The 17,472-nt window shown below is 38.9% G+C and overlaps 1 protein-coding gene across 8 annotated transcripts; it reads right to left on the minus strand.

The window, feature by feature from the left end:
* Window positions 1–669: 669 nt before the first annotated feature.
* LOC136350412 (endoplasmic reticulum aminopeptidase 2-like) lies at window positions 670–16,443 on the minus strand. Of its 8 annotated transcripts, none has more exons than XM_066302057.1 (16): window positions 16,057–16,443; window positions 15,786–15,935; window positions 11,125–11,367; window positions 7,847–8,047; window positions 7,504–7,792; window positions 7,001–7,181; window positions 6,720–6,945; window positions 5,295–5,446; window positions 4,996–5,244; window positions 4,782–4,940; window positions 4,506–4,734; window positions 4,268–4,451; window positions 3,279–3,500; window positions 2,948–3,223; window positions 2,673–2,895; window positions 670–1,928 (listed from the first exon to the last, which is right to left on the minus strand). In XM_066302057.1, exons 2-16 carry the CDS (start codon window positions 15,880–15,882, stop codon window positions 1,785–1,787), a joined length of 3,075 nt encoding a protein of 1,024 aa, XP_066158154.1. In that variant the 5' UTR covers window positions 15,883–15,935; window positions 16,057–16,443; the 3' UTR covers window positions 670–1,784. The 8 variants fall into 8 exon arrangements, with proteins under 8 accessions (XP_066158154.1, XP_066158153.1, XP_066158159.1 ...); XM_066302056.1 differs by having other exon boundaries at window positions 15,786–15,997; window positions 16,057–16,442; XM_066302062.1 differs by adding an exon at window positions 11,368–11,806 and having other exon boundaries at window positions 11,125–11,283; window positions 15,786–16,440.
* Window positions 16,444–17,472: the final 1,029 nt, after the last annotated feature.

Raw genomic sequence — 17,472 nt, forward strand, 5'->3', positions numbered from 1 at the left:
GTAAAGTATGGTCAAACTATCCAGGTGCAATAAAAATTTAAGCAATTTTGCAAAATTACTTTCGCTCGGATATAGTGTAACTCTGTTAAAATAATTTTTTTCTTTCATTTCACTGACGTTGTGTCTCTTCTAGTTTCACAGATCCCGATGGCGAGCCCTGTCGCGATCCCCTCGATCCCGCAACCTGACTCTCCTACATGTAAGCCATCGTGATACGTATGTTTACATACTGCAGTACAGCTTTCCTATGTGTAAGTATCATTGACGTTGTAATTTTTCCTGCAGCAGTCGTCTTTCGAGCTATACTTAAACCGTGTGAAATCTTCCCCTTTTCCAGCTGCAAGATTGATAATACTCGTTCACTTTCCTAATACCCTTAATATCTTATCCGGATTAGCATCGATCTTCAAGGAGGCCAAATCACCCTTATCCGTCTTCTCCTGCCCATTCCTTATATATTTGTAGGATGCTTCGCGAAAAAGGGGGGTGAAATCGAGCATCGTTCCCATTTCGCTATCGATTTGTTATGTTTGCGAATCTCTCATTTCACTTCCTCTAAATGGTTTGATTGCAAATAAATATTTTAGTTGCCGGGAAACCAATAATTTTGCGCAGAAATAAGTAACAAAAGTAAGGAATAAATAACTGAAAAACAAAGAAAGAAGGCCATTGCGGTAGGAACTGGAAAATATATTTGATTCATAAAATATGTAATAACAGTTCCATATGAACGGTAAATAATAAACAGTTTATGTATTGTAAGTAGAGGGTAAGAATATACGAATACAGTATATAGTACAGAACCAGAATTTGAACAAACATGACTTCCTACTAGTCGGTAATGTGAGCATTTATTTTGGGAAACCGAAATAAGGTATTTACATACATAGACATGAAGAAGGCAATATTTTAAAAACGTTTATCTAGTATAAAAATAATACCTTTAATTCGCATTTAATATTAATACTGACAAATAATTTTTATTTATACTAAGAGCAGCACGCCTATCCTTGTTCTTATTTACAGTTATAAAAATAGAAAAAACTGATCAAGAATTGGACACTAACGGAATTTAGGCAATTTCTGTCCTCGATAACACTTTTTACTCCTTTTCTTGAAACGATGGAAAATTGACTGTCGCATTCGCCATTGTCCAGAATCTTGACAGATATTTCTTAATTCTATTCTATGGTACAAGAATCTAAACAATCAAATTAAAATTGAATCAACATAAACTGTACGCTTTGGAATATTCTACTTTACAGTTTTGTGTTCTGTACAATTGGAAATTCAGGACTACGTACGTACCTATGCGAAAATATTTCAACTTGAGACTAGAACATAGGACTAGAATATTACTATTTTATTGCCCTCGTTATAATAAAATTTAATGTTGTGCGTTAATCTAAGCCTATAATAGATAATTAAAAAACACAGTTTAATTAACATAAAAAATAGTGATAATTGAAGAGTCTTCGTCGGAAGAGTCGCCTTGATTTACGTATTTTTGTACTTACATGGAGTCTGCCTATTAATTAAAAATAATATAAGCACCAGGATTTATGTGTTTGAGATTAAAATATGATGAAGGCCCAGCTGATCTACTCAAGCCAGGCACGTCGGATTAGTTGGGCCTCAGAACTGCCATAAAATTCAACTAATTTTTTAATACGTTTACATGCAAAAATCACACTTCAGACAGGGATATTATAGTCTAATTTTCCTAAATTTACTAAACGTACTGACACGCAGACTGGTAAAATGCAACTGGCGTGTAAAATTGCTCATTTTACATTTTGGCGCAGCCATGTGTAAATGTCTTTTTTGTTGTTGTTTAACCAATTGATATTTAATTGAATTATTTCCAAACTTTGATCTAAGGGCCTTGTTGCTGATTCCACGTTCATTCCATTGAAGTACGTAGTGACCTGAAATTGAAAAAGTTCTTTAAAACAACTTTTTATGTCGTAATTAAAATAATAATAATATTAATAATAATAATAAATGAAAAATAAAAAAATTAAAGAAAAAAAAATTAAACAGGAATTTATTTTGAAACCGTAATAATTCCCCAGGAAACAGATCAGCTAGAGTGTAAAGTGACTAATAAAGTCCTGAACGCGCTGACCCGGCTCGTTTCTAGGAAACCGTTTTATGCAAATCTTTCGGGTTCAGATCAGACCGGGTCTTTTACGTATCGAAGCCCGACCCAATGTTCGGAAGTGCCGTTTTTTTATAAATGTATGCGCACATGGGCCGTGAGGTGGGATATGCCTACAATCTGAATTAAGCGCAGTTACCGGGTATCAACATTTTATATAACATTAGATAAACATAATGTTAGAACGGTGTTTAAACTAACCTGTTAACCACCAACCGATCAACACCAAATATCGTGAGCTACGCTGGTTTGCTGGTCAAGACGGAATGGGTCATTTTTTTTCAGCAAAATATCCAATCGAATATTTACTGAAAAAAGACCATTAAACATTGACCATTTCCCCAACAAATCTTTGCGCTTAATTCAGCAAGATATTAATTTTGGCCGTATGCGCAGCGTCTTGCTCCCCCAAACAGATTAGGAGCGTATAAATACAGCGGGATTTCGCGTCGATGCCTCAGTGAGCGTTGAAGGCGGTCGGAAGTCACTTCGACCTTTCAAGGACACTCACCTCGTAATAATCATAAGGAGTAGATAGATACGCAGTGACTGCTGATATGAGACCGCCCATCATGGATGTGGAATTCCCGAAAAGGGTGTACATGGTGGACCAATACGCTTTCAAATGCCGCCACGCGAGGAGTTTCCCTTCGGGATTCGCTGCAACCACAGCCAACACGATTTTGACATCTTCAGGCCTTATGGTGTTTTTGTCCAGAGTTTCTATGAGGTATCTGAAATTTTGAGTTTTACCGCAGGAAGAATTCAAGATTATCGTCTAAATACCGTTGCAGGAGCCAGGGGTCTCCCCTAGGTTGCCCAAGCGCCTTTAGAAGCATTCGTCGCTCGTTCACGTCTTGAGTGATGTTATAAGCATTCCAGCAAAACTGCCATTCTGCCATTCCTCCGAATTTTATCCCTGCTGCGTACACCATTTCTCTTAAGTTATAATCGATTGTTTGATTGTTTAACATCCATCTTTGAAACAGCGATTTAGCATCGTTTACGGTTTCGTTTAGCTCACATAAAACTGCGGCAGAGAGCACTTTTGAGCGCAGTAGTCTAAAGTTTTTAGTTATTTTAGTGGTGAGAAAGTCCCTTGCGAGCTTCACCTTACTGTTTCACATGATCCTTGGATTGCTTCCACCCAACGAACTTGGCAATAGGACGCAAGAGGTTCCTCATAAAGTTTAGAAATAGCTTATAAGGCAGTGATTCTGACATGGTTCTGGCCCAGTTCTGGAAGTGTTCTAGCGCAGTTGCCCATGGCACGTAATCGTTTTCCTTTACCAGATAGGTAGATAATTCTAGTGGTATGGTGGCGTTCAGGATTCCTGCCCTGTAATTAAAAATAAAAGTTTTTCATACAGGGTAATACAGAACTATGCGATCAAAAATCTAAGGATTACTCAGTGTAACAATATAAGACATTTGAATATGAGGAGCTATGTCCGAAAATATTCTTCTAAGGCGCTACGGCCTTATGATGCTTTAAGACAGTTACGTGCAAAAACGTATCTTATCGAGTTTTCGTCCGTTTCATTTAATTTATTCATACAAAATAACACTACAGTAATTGTTCAAAATATTGTCCTTGAATTTGAATACACCTGTTTAAAGGACATACACGGTTTTCGCGAACTTGGCTACAAATTTGATAACTGCTTTGAACGACTTCAAGCTAGTAATTCGTGCAATCGCGTCTTGCTCCATTTCCCCTGGAATTTCATAAACCGAAGACTTTACGCGTCCTCACAAAAAGAAATCTAATTGTGTTAGATCGGGTGACCTAAGGGGCCACGGATTTGGAACGCCGTCTCATCTGCGACTCGGCAGAGAACCGTTTTCTCATGGACCTTGAACTCATGGCTCATAGACCGTGTTTAATGCTTTTTCTGTACCAGTATCATGCATGTTTGGCTTAAAACTGTCAATCTTGGAAAGTCGTCGGTGAGTTACAATAAAGCTTTTGGACCCACAACGTTGCGTTGCGGGCGATATTTCCGGATATGGCCCCTTCCACTCAAATGTCTCATATCGTTCCACTGAATTATCCATAGAAGTTTGTTCCTGTAGTTTTCTCTCTATATGAAACCCTATACTCGCCTGCATAACGTAAAAGCATCATCAATAAGATTAGCTCGATCAGTTGCACTGAACAACAAGTGATTCTTCTTCAAAATTTCAATCAGTGATTGCCACATTGCCTCGTCGTACATTACCCTGTAGAATCCTGATTGATTTGTGTTCGCCTTTATCCATTTCAAGTTCGAATCCACTTCAAACCTCACTAAAAAATCCTACTATTTCTCCGATCTAAATCATTGTTTTCCGAAGGCCTCACCATCCGTCATATTCATCCAAATATTGTTAACGGTTTCTGAATCGTTGCTGGTCATGTAGGTGAGAGGAACATACCATTTGTTGTCGAATTTGGATGAAGACAAAGTGCTGTCGTTTCCAGTCCTCACGGAGAGGAGAAACCTCCTCTGAGAGGCAACGATTTCGTTCCCTTCCCTGGTAAGCATAATGAGTGGAAATCCTGCTTGATGGGTCCAAGTTTCCATGATTACCTAAAACTGTCTGTAAGACGTTTGCGCCCACTCCTGGGTAAACTTACCTTAAAATCGAAACTTCTATTAAAATTTTTGTTGAAGATGTTCCACAGGTCCTTCGTTTCTGCTGTAGTATACTTATAAGTGTAAAGATATTCGTTAAGGCCATTTTGTAAAGTCTCTTCGTGTAAAAAATCGCTGAACATGCGTATAATGGCTGTCGCCTACAATATTAATCGATTGAAAAGGATGATCTTCTATAGATCAAAGGGGTCTTACCTTGCTATAAGAAATAGTATCAAAAATATGGGGAATTTCATAAGGATCTAATATAGCCACATTCACAGGATGACTACTAACTAACGCATCTAATGCCATGGCCGGCTGGGTTTTGTCTATAATAAATTGATCCATCATTTTCCAATCTGGATAATAGTTATCTACGCCTAAGTATTGTAAATATGTTGTAAATCCTTCGTAGAACCACACGTCTGTCCACCACTTCATTGTTACCAAATTCCCGAACCACTGCAAGGGGATTCTTCAAGTAAAGGTTCGTTTGAATTCGGAAAGAGTACCTGATGCACAATTTCGTGGGCAATGGTCATGGTGATCCACTGGTCAGTTGATATAGAAAGAGAAGGGTCGGTTGATGAGGCCGTTTCGCGGTATGTTATCAAGCCCCAGTTCTCCATGGCTTCTGATAGAAACTCTGGGATGGACACTAAATCTAAAAACCAGCATAACAATTTAGGTTTTTCTCTCGTGATAAAATGGTAGATATTGAAGCAACTTTTACGTAGAACATTTATGGTTTTTTGGACTCTGCGAAATTTACAATTTTTTCGATTCCAGTTATGTGAAGCCAGCGTCAAGGGTACAGGAACGTATTCTCCCCGGCAATACTTTTCTTCATTGTCACTTGCATACTAGAGCACCCTCAGTATTGCTTCCATGCTAAAGTACCCTCACCATTGCTTCCATGCTAGAGTGCACTCATTATCACCTCCACGGTGGAGTGATAGTGAGGGCATTCCAGTACGAAAGCGATAGTGAGTACACATGGACATGTCACTAAAATATTGTCTGTGTCTCTCTTGAACAAACTGTGAGCTTCCCAGTTCGAAATAAACGCTCAAATTTCATTAGCGGAAATGCCATCAGCTCTTTCGCAACATCTTCCATAATAACCACTGTTTTTGTCAAGCTACATTACATTCAGAATTGCAGGTGTCTTAGAGAGGGATGGAATAGAAGCTATTAACACTCAATGGCCAAAAGCATTAGTAACAAAATACTAATGCTCCTTCTCTGGGAATGTTTTCCAGAGTATCTCTGTCATCAATTTGAGTTTGCACACCATTCTTTGCGTTTACTTTTACTCCCCTTTTGAATGGATAATCCTGTTGAATGGGTAATCCATCGCAATGTAGCGGTTTCAAGGTTGGCTCTATTTGGAAAGTCAAATGAATATTTGGACCGGCGCCATCAGCCATGAGTTTTCAGTTTTCGTCCCATATTTTGAGCCTTGAGGTCGCGTTTACGATTTTTTTTAGGTCGCCAGGGATGCCAGTGATGTGCGGCAAACCCCGAGTGACCCCCCTGCATAATTGGCAGACTTAATGCAATGCCTGGATCTTGTCGATCCAAAGGTCAAACATTCGAAGACAAAGCTTCACTGCAAATTTGCTTCCTGGCCTTAGATAGCAGCGGTTGAGCATCCACTCCCTTGTGGTTCGAGGTCTCAAATATGATTATCGAAGGCGGAAGGGGGCCATTTGAGGACGAAACAATGAATAAAGGGTGTCGGGTACTGAAATATTAATCGGTTCTCATTTAGAACAATGTGACACGACGGAAAATCAATTGCTCTGTTTCATATCTGACTACCTGCAATGCGGCACTTCACGGCGTTTCACACGCTTTTTACCCGTTTTAAAAAATTTCAAAAATTTTCATCATCCATTCATTTCCTGCGAAACGAAAAATACGTAAAAACTCACCTAATTTAGGTAGAGGATATGATATTCCGAAAAACCCTTCGAAGTAGCTCAGGAGGTGTATGGCAGTGTCCAAGACGAACCTCGCCTTATTCTTAAACGGCGGAGCCGTGTAAACCGACACTGATATACCCTTTTCAGTTTGATTTGCCAGAGTTTGGTAATCACACACTACGAATGCAACCAAATACGTGCTCATTTCGACCGTTTCTTGAAAATCGTCTCTTAACTAAAAAGACACCAGGACTCAATCTCAACTGGTGCCAAGGTCGATGGACACTTACCAGGCCTGTGCCCATGTAAAAACCTAAATCCTCGGTGTTGACCACCGGGGTATTAAATAGGGCAAGATGAAATCTGTCTCTGAATATTGTTAATCTGAATTTCGCCTTAAAATGCGGTTCGTCGAAACATGGAAACGCAGACCTTGCGAAGGTTGGCTCAAAATGGGTCACTGCCAGGTACCTAAAAACCAAAACGAGTCAATTTAGAGTTATAACAAAAAACGTCCATACAACGAATTATGCGAGTAATTGAACCATCAATAATGGGACCACCATCCCCCGATTTTTATTAATTGCTCGGCTTTTTACTGCCGCTTGAGGGTTGAAACTCAGAAAACGTTGTTCGTAATGTCCCCTGCGGGAAATTGCCTTTTAACTAGTTTTAAGAGGAAACAGCAAAATTGGCAATCAAGAAGCGTATTTCCTAATTACTCTATGTGACAGAATGAAAATTGAGTGATTGGGGCGATTCTAGAGACGATATAAGTTAAGGGGTTGATTACCTTTTTTCTCCCTCCGGGCCGATATAGCTAGACAGATAAAACCCTTCTTGCCGCTCCTTGTTCAGTCTAGTATTGAACCTTATTCTTATGGTGTAATTGTGCTTCTTCTTAAACTTCTCCTTTATTTCTATGTAAAGCTGCTGCCCCCTTAGATACTCTAACATCCTAACGATGGTCAAGTTGTGACCCCTCCTATCCTGGATTATCTTGTCCAATATCGTCATATTTCGACTGTGCAGGACAATAAAATTAGTCTCTTTGTCGCAATGGAACTCTATGGACACTTGTCCTAAAAAATAAGAGAAGGAGATCCTTGAAGTTCTCAGGGCTCCGGCGTACATACCCCTAACTTCTAAAGTGGTAATATTTGGATGGATCGTTAAGTTATATCTAGCAGGTCTCAAGGTGGTAGGAAGACGAACATTGTTCCAAGGGAAGATTTGACCGTTTGTAGCCTTGGGAATGTAAGTTCTTGTCAAGTTGGACTCATCGTCCACGTAATTTGGAGGTTTTTCTCCGGCGCAAGTGCAGTCTATAAATAAAGCTTTTTACCAAATTATATCAATATTTTGCTCAGAAGAACTTAATTTTAAACTATCTACACAACGAAGCAGGTTTAAAGCCAGATTCATCTTTAAAAACCCGGCACTCATCCTTCAAATGCGAAGAATACTAAATAGGATATCGCACACATTTTTGCATTTGATATATGGCGCTCCAGCGTTGGATGTAATGGCCAAAATGGATAATAACACACACGCCACAATGGACGGTCTATGTAGGAGATTTTGTTGGGCGGCAGGTAAACACATCAATAGATAATTCCAGGGGGAGAAAAATGGTCTGAATGTGAAGCATTCGGGATGAATTGTTTGGCCATTTGTGGAAAATGAAAATGGTGGAACAAAAGAGTCTGGATCGATAGAACCACAAAATCTTTATCGAAGGGTTATTGTTTCGAAGTGCTTTTAATCAGCTAAAATGTTTACCGAGAGTCGGACAAACATTTAAAGTGTAAGAAATGTTTAAATCTCTCTGAGGCGAATCAAAACGTATGAATTAGGAGATCTGTAAGTTGAAATTGCTGTGAATCTTATCAGAAGTTACTACAGGATGTTTGGAAAAGTTCGTACGAAACTTAAGGAGACGAAAGTAGGGCCAAAAATGGTAAAAAAAGTTCCTGTAAACATTGATCCGACAGCGCAGGATTACTCAGATATGGCCCTCCAAACGGGTCATGTAATTAGAATATTTTGTAGAATAACTTTGTCATTAAAATGATAGAATGAAGATTGTGGGTAATAATCGTATCATAAGGGACTTTAACCGTGATAAGTTTCATCAAAATCGGCTATAAATAAGGGTAGTTTTGTAACCACACTTAAAGAAATTTTTCGAATGTTTTTTGTTCATTTGCTCTATCAAGCGAATAATATTAATTTTTAATAAATTAGACTTTTTTGAAGAAAAAATGTCTCTACATCTTTTTCGAATTCTGCGTAGCTTAATCAAAATAATAATTTTTTAAATAATATAGGACTTAATATAAAAATAATATAAGAACAGTAAGATTTTTCGACATCTTCACATAATATGCATTTTTCATGGCGACAGTTTCACTATAGTGACTGTCACTTTCTGTAATGGAAATAGTCTGCACGTTGAAAGAGATCTACGGACGTGCCTGCAAAGTTGATAATTAACATGAGAAGGCGAAAGAGTAAAGAGATTAAATTTCATTATAAATTTTTTGCTTATAACTGTGAATCATCAAATGCATGAACGACATGTAAGTGGCAATTACAGCAATGAAACTGTTACCGTGAAAGATGTCTACTATGTGAAAACGTTTAAAAAATGTTACTGTTCTGAGCCTTACATTGCTTAAAAAATTATTATTTCTGTCTAAACTACGTAAAATTCGAAAATAGAGATTTTCTTCAAAAAGCCTAATTAATTAAAAAATAATATTGTTTACTTGGTAATAAAAAAAAATTATTCAAAAAATTTCTGTTAAGGGTAGCTAGTACCCTTATTTATAATCAATAATTATGAAACTTATAATAGTTAAAGACACTTATAATATGATTATTACCTACAATTTTCATTGCATTATCGTAATGAGAAAAAAAGTTATTTTCAGAATATTCAAATGATAGATCGCTTATGGAGGACCAAATTTCAGTAATAGTGCTCCGTCGGATCCATCTCCATGGGAGCTTTTTTTTTACTATTTTTGGCTCTACTTGCACCTCCTTAATTTGTGTACCATTTTTTCCAAATACCCCGTATGGAGTGTATACACTGGGTGTCTATTTAACAGCCCCTCGAACTCCTATGAATTTATCCGTGATTACAGAAAAAAAATTGAAGTTGAAAAGGTGATAATTAAAGTTGTTGTTGTGACCACCCTGTGTGTATTTTCGACTAAACGAGTATTTGTGCCTGTTAAAATTATCGTTTTGGGACACCCCTCATTTTAAAATTTATCTTCATCAGCCTCATACACATCCCCCTAATTGATATTTTTCTGAAATCATAGGAGCCCGAAAGGCAGTTAAATGGGCACCCTGTACAGCGGCATCCAGGACAGGTCTTTGTAAATCTGGCGCGCCGAGCGGAATTTCGGATCGCCGCCCTGGGCCGTCGCCCAACCCCATAAAGCGATTCAAGTTGTAACTGAAGACATTTCCTGGTCGAATTCAATCGCTCTCTGACCCGAGAAGAAATCACTCGTCACTGCATCAACCGTCGGACTCTTCATTTGTCACTTCAGTCCGGGTCGACAGACACGGAAGACAATAAACGCGTTAAGTATGTTATGCGTGAAACGGATGCGTAGAAGTAAACTAGGCAAAAACCCATCGATTCAACGTAACACCGTGCGTGAGCGTCGCAGCGACCAAATAGCAAAAATGGTGGCTTCCAGCTTTCCTCGAGTTCTTCCTGTCTGGTCTTCGCACCTTATTGCCGCAGATCGGAAGAATTCGAAGAGCTACCTTTTCGTTTACCTACAGCGAAAACATGCGTAACATAAGATTCCGCCAAAATATTCTGAACGGAGCGACAATGAGGTCAAGTCAGGCAAGCGCGATGAAAATACTTAAGTAAGATCAGAGTCGGACTTGGCGAGGCTCCGCAAAATTTTTAATCACCACTACCCCCAAGAAAAATCGTCGCTCAAGCTCGTCCCTCACAAGCACTGAGTAAGATCAGACGGGTAACTATTGTTCAAAACCAAGATGGGGAAAAAAGGAATCGAAAAGATAGATGGAGAGAAGTGGAGAGAATAAAAATTAGTTTGTCCGGCGACGATATTTTTCATACGGATGGATAAAAATAATTTTAGCGGCGCTAGAAAGTGCTTCTTAGAACTTGGGAGGAAGAAAGGGGCGCTAATAGAGTCCCACTTGAGGGATATTTTATGCCTGAAATTTCTATGATTCGTTGGCGATTCCAGAGCTGCGGACCCCCCGTGGGGGGCGGTAGGAACCATCGATAATTCTGGCTTTAAACCTACTTCTATTAATGAAGAGCTTTGGTAAAAATAGAAACATTAGCTTGAAGTGGGGGGATGACTGGGAACTCACAACACACCGTATATACAAAAACAATACTCACCACTTTGTGGTCCAGTAAATGCGATGATAACAGCGATGGTAAATAGAAGTGCAAAAACAATTGTAGCAATGCAGAGAGCCCTATTATGACTGCAGGTAGCCACCCCATTGTTTTCGTACAGGGTCTTCTTATGGGGCTGGCCCGTAGGGCTTTCGTGTCCTGTAACACCGCCTGTGTCACAGGGATTATTTATAAGAGGAGATGATTGACAGATGGGGTGGGTGATTTGAGCATGATTTGTACCTGTAAGAAACGCAACATCGTCAACATCCTGATCGCTCATCACTCTTTGCTCCCGACGCCAAACTTTCACAGCTTCGCGATTTGCTCTTTTCACTTTTAGGTGTACCGGTCACAAAATAATCACTTTTCGCACGAGCGGTCACTTTAGCTTTATTAAACTCTAGCAGGATTAGGACTGGCCCTCTAACTTATTGATTCTACATACTATTTGTATTTACTGATTGGAAATCGATCACTAGTGTCTTGGTCGGATGGTCTACTTTTGATATTTTAACTTGTACTATACGTATTGTGTGGTGTCACTATTTAGGGACGTTTTTGATCTTATATTCTGATGGGGTCGGCGATGAAACTGTAGCCTTTTTCGGCGCGGTTAAGGGATCCTGCGCCCTTTCGCATCAAATGCGCACGCCTGTTTTCCCCGTGAAAATGGGCCTTCCTGTTTGGAAAACGGACGAGTTGGAAATTTTCCTAAGCGTTCACCGTTTGCCACATTCCATGGTTAATTCCAGCCACAACTTTTTAATCTAGTTAATTTGCGAAGGTGATGAGACCATGTCAAACATGTCGTAGTTAATTAACCTTCGAAATGTGCACTTACACAGGGAAAAATTTGATTTTCTGATTATTGCTGCGTGTCCACAGTTCAATTAGAGCGAGGCACTTCTCCTCTACCCCTCTACAGAGTGTCCCGAACCAATGTCTATTTTGTGGAACCGAGGACAATATGGAAAATTTAACCAATGAGTCTTCAATGGGGTTGGAAGACCTCCATTTCGAGCCGAAGAATTAACGAGTCATGTCGTCATCAACGATATTTCTTCTAACCTATTTTCCCTCTATTTTTTCACAGCATTTGTTAAAGAAATTTTTCCTTATGTGTCATCTTCTAAAAGTTACAAGCAAAAACGTCTTAGGAATTATCGCAAAAATACGTCCAGAAATGCCAGACCAGCCCCGGTTTATTTCTATATCTAGTTTGTTAGATTGTGCAGAGATATCTAAATAACTCGTTCGGACAAAACTGGAGCGGCATTAACGGGCCTCTGCAGTGGCCAGGAGGCTCTCCAAACTTAACTCCCATAGACTTTTTTGTGGGGATTTTTTAAAAGAAAAGCTTATGAAAGCTTTTCAAGGAGTTTGGAGCACTTAAGGGAGAAAATAATAATTGCTTGCAATGAATGACGCAAGACATATTAAGGAAAGCTACTAAAGCGGAAGTTAAGCGAAGACCTCAAATGTGCTTTACAAAAGCGGGAAGTTACATTCAAACGTATTAAACTAAATATAATGTTTGTTTAGTTCCTTTTATTATTTAGTTTTATGAAAACCAAGTTATTGCTGTTTGCTCAGTTCTGGCTGTAAAATTAAATAGTTTTGCGACAATTTCTCGAACGATTCTTCTCATAACTTGTAAGCGATAACACATAAGACAAAACTCTTTCAACAAAAGTAGGGTGGAAAATTAGGATCAACATAACTTTGTCAAAGCTTGAGTGTATTTCCGGGAAAAATATCATTGAAAACCTTATAACTCGCTACTTCGACGTTTTAAAAATGAACTTGCGATCGCAGTGGAGGTCATCCGACCCCTATTGAAGATTCATAGTTAAAATTTTTCGTATTATTTTCAGTCTCCACAAAATAGCCATAGGGACATCAGGTTTGAGACACCCTGTATGCGTGGGAAAGAACTTCACAATTAAGTTAAAATTTGCATAATTTGTCCTCTAAACAACGTTGAATGAGATCTTCGCCTTGAATATCACAAAGGGTAGTTAAGCACCCTTGACTTGAAAGATGATAATATTACATGCTGAGTTTTTTGGTCTGATAAACCAGGCAGTGGGGGATAAGGGTTTTTAATGCAGAGTCGAAAATGGATAAATGCATGTGACTCAAATAGTATCTAATCCAAGTTAAGCTCTAAATGACAGCTCTCTTGAAGGAAGTTGCTATATAGGGCGTTCAGTTTGGACAGAAGGATACTTACCGCAAATTATTTATGTGAATTTAACGCTTTAATGCTTCGGCTTAGCTTTAGCCAGTTTTAAAATTGACAAAAAAATCGTTTTCTGCATACAGCGTGTCCAAGATATCCGCGGATCTTCCAGTCAGTACTGGTTAAATAAATACAACCCTAGTTGATTAATGCAAAAGTTGCGTATTTCAGGGAGTAATTTCAGGATGCAGACCTAGCTGCAAAATCTGTTATTTCAAAAAACGCAAATAGAATGAAATTAAATATTTTATAATTCTTTAGTTCGGATAAATCGCTTTATTTTTAGACCCCGTAGTCTCGGATTGTACAAATTAGCACAAATTATCGCTGTGTCCTAAGTGGGACCAACGCTCTTGGGACACCCTGTATATTATATGACAAGCTGGTCGAGCAATTTTGGGCCATCGGTGTGATTGACAATTCTGCCGTACCCAGATCAAAAATGCTCACGATAGGGGAACAATAAATGGGGGCCGTATGGCTTCCTAAGAAGAAAATAAAATATCAAAGTAAAAAACCCCTTAAAAATGTCTGGTAACAATTTTTTAATTAATGTTTTCTTCTATATCCACTTTCCTCTACATCTTTCTTCTATATCCTTTTTCCTCCCTATCACTCACTGTGGCGTTTCGTCACTTTAACTTAATCATTACAAATTTTTCATTCACAGCTTGCCCACTTACAATAGCCAGGTGCTCTCCTTCACAGTCTATTCACGTCTTATCAAATTTAGACCTTAACAATGCAGTTAATTCATTCGATTTCCAATTGTCTTGGATTGAATATTCATCATTTGCGATTGCAGTATTGCAGAGTTCTCTGTTTCTCGAGACCCTTATTGTTTGCTATTATCTTTATTGATTCATTTGATTTCCAATTGTTCAGGATTTCGTACTAGTCACTGCTCATTCCTTATGCTTTGCAGAACTCTATTGTTTGTCGTTATCGGACCTCGAACGAGAGGTGCTTCGCTGCTTGCATGATTTGTTTTTATGGGATAATGAAGGTAGGCACAAACGAAGGTGTGGGCGTTTGAGGGAGGTTCTGGGGGTGGTGAAATTCCCCCATTTTGCGCCAAGCTTGCTTTTAAATATCTCGATGTGAGGTGGATATTATTTGCGTGCGAAGGTATGCGAAATTGATAAAACTTCCTTAGCTATACAAGCTGAAACGTGCCATCCTCGAGATGTTTCAGGGGGTGATGGTACTTTGAAAAGTAATAAAAAATGCTAATAGACCCGTGGGCAAAAACGCGCCATTTTCGATATACAAGGTGGCTAAGTTTTATGTTTTTCCTCATATTTGGAATTTTTTGCACGTGTGCACTGAGTTAAATTTTGAAAATTTTGTACAGCTATCTTCTTTAAAACCCTCTACAACAAAATTCCAAAATCATCGTTAGCCTTATACCAGGTGTTATGTTTCTTGGGTCATATACTATTTCATGCAAACAAAAACTAAATTGCAATAACTGTTGAAAATGTGTTAAAAAAAAACGAAACTTGGTCACCCTGTATATCGCAAATGGTGCGTTATTTTATCGTGGGTCTATAGCATTTTCTATTATTTCGCCGAGCACAATAGCTCCCTGAAATATCTCCACCGTGAAATGTTACACCCTGCATTAAGGAAAATTCTGAATACATCTAAGGTATTTCATACTATGGCCAACCCCTAGTTTGAATCGGCACCAACCTCGAGATATTTTGGGCATGTTAATGCTGAAGTCTAATCAGCGAACTCGATCGGTAATCAACAAATCCGGTCTTTGTGGACAGAAAGTTCAAGCCTAAAAACATCCTCTAATGGCTTGCTACCCTTCCATTATAAGTTATTATGAGGCCGAAAGCTAATATAGCGTTAATAACGTGGTATGGTACTTATTCATTGAAATATCTAGGCGATGGGGTGCAAGTGCAGCTAAATGAATAAAATCCCGGGAATGAGCCATTGAGAGCAGAAAATATTTCTAATTTAGTAATTCTTATTTGCCTCTGCGAAGAGGGGTATGAACAGGGTCGGAGGGTTGCATTATAAGGCACCCAGGGCAGATTTGAAGTCGCAGCACAAGGGGGAGCCATAAACTTCTATATGCTGTAAGGATTCTCTAGTATGGCTCTCATTCTACTTGCGTACATCAGAGGCCAGCCCAATCCTTTTAAATTTCTATTTATTATAATTCTACACGGTATACGACCACGTTAATCCGCTCAATGGTTGCTAAACTCGTGCTCGTCGTATACCTTCAATAGACTGCAAACTTGAGCGTCCAACGGCAATTACAATGCAGATTAACGAGATTAGTATACGAACAAATAATACATTGGTAATTTGAATACTGGTTCTATAACGAAACTAGTTTCTTCTACTGTAAAAGAAAATCGCTACTGAGAAATTAATGTTGGAATTAACCCACCTTGAGATCGAATATTGCCATTTTGCGTTTGTTTAAATTTCCCCAATGGTTCAAGCCGGATGACGTCTCTAGATGAAGGGCCCGAGTTTGACTGCATTCCGATTAAAAATGCCCGTTGATGGGATGATTACCATAAAAATTAACTAGCAACTATTGAAGGATATATCTAATAGCTATCGGCTCTTATCCTGTCGTATGAGTATTTTATGAGTCTACAGTTAAAACTACTATTCGACCAAATCAGGTTCAAAATAGACATGCTAGGCTCTACCTGTTGATAAAACTTGAGCTACACTTTGGCACACGTTCACTAAGTAAAGACATTCGCATTCGACAGATTTTTACGCACAATGCGGCCGTCAAACGCACATTTCAATCAACTTGCGCTAACACCGAGTCTCACACATTAGAGAACATGGTCACTGTGAACCATGGAGCTGTGAACTACCCGTGGTCATGGAAGTTAGATATAATAACATATCGATTTTCTATTTAGTCGGCAAGCAGTCTACCCTTGTATTTACTCCCTACATCAATGGGGCTTTTGCCAGTGTCGGCTCCCCATAATTTTCGGTTATAGATCTGTATATAGCTATTCTCACGTGATGCACTTATTGATCTCTTCTTCTCACGCACGCGCAGTCCAGAGTTCTATATTGTCATTATGCAAATTTTTGTCATATTTTACTATCTTGCCTTGGAAGTATGGCATAGGGGTGTCCTAAAACCAAAACGACGCGATCAATGACAGATGAGTGTCTAACTATACGCTTACTCGCTTATTCACATGTGAAGAACGTTCTGCAGCCTCAGGGCCACCCTGCTTAACATTCGTCCTCCTCGGAGAAATTCAATTTCTGCCTCTTCCATCTCTCTTTAAACAGCATCATGCACATAATGCAAGAAAAAAGCTGCTTAAGGAGTACATCAACTGCCCACCATTCAACCCAAAGCCATGACACGTGTAAAATTTTGTACAATTGAATGACGGGGTGAGATAAGGGCAAACTTTTTATTCTCATTGTTCTCGATTATGATTTTAAACTTTTTTATTTGATATCTTTTCTATTACGATGGGTGCAAATCTCCTTTTTTGGGATTACGCTGAACCCCACAGCACCCATAAAACGGAGGACGACTTAGCCGTGCTACGTAACTTGGGTCGGCGACCAAACCACCCCGGAAGTATTAAGATTTTGGTGAAACGGCATCAGTGTCGAAAGAAAAAAGCCACAAAATGATGCTAAGCAACTCTTTGTTAAATCATGATGATACGGTCAAGTTCATCATCGATTCATGAAAAACATGTCAGATTTCAATAAGGCGACTCAAGCCAATCTGCACCATCCATAGTGAGCCATTCAATCCAGAGATCAATTTGAAAAAAAAAGAGTGACTAGTTGAGAAAATCAAGAGGAAAACCGTTTTCCAGCAGAATTTTTACCAATATTGTTCTCATATTAACTTGAAGCTTAATTAAGTACTGAATGTGAAATCTCTCTCTCTCTCTCTCTCTACCATCAACACTACAGATCTGAACAGTTTAATTTTTGGTCCGGTAGCTCTACAGGATGCCACTATTGAAACCATCAGCAGTATTTAACAACTGCAGATAATTCGATATTCTTTGGACCAAACTCAAAAATTCAGTTTGCATCATTTTCTTACTTCTTTTTGCCCGGTACCA

The sequence above is a fragment of the Euwallacea fornicatus genome, chromosome 3 (genome assembly GCF_040115645.1).
Source record: "Euwallacea fornicatus isolate EFF26 chromosome 3, ASM4011564v1, whole genome shotgun sequence".
NCBI classification, from domain to species: Eukaryota; Metazoa; Arthropoda; class Insecta; order Coleoptera; family Curculionidae; genus Euwallacea; species Euwallacea fornicatus.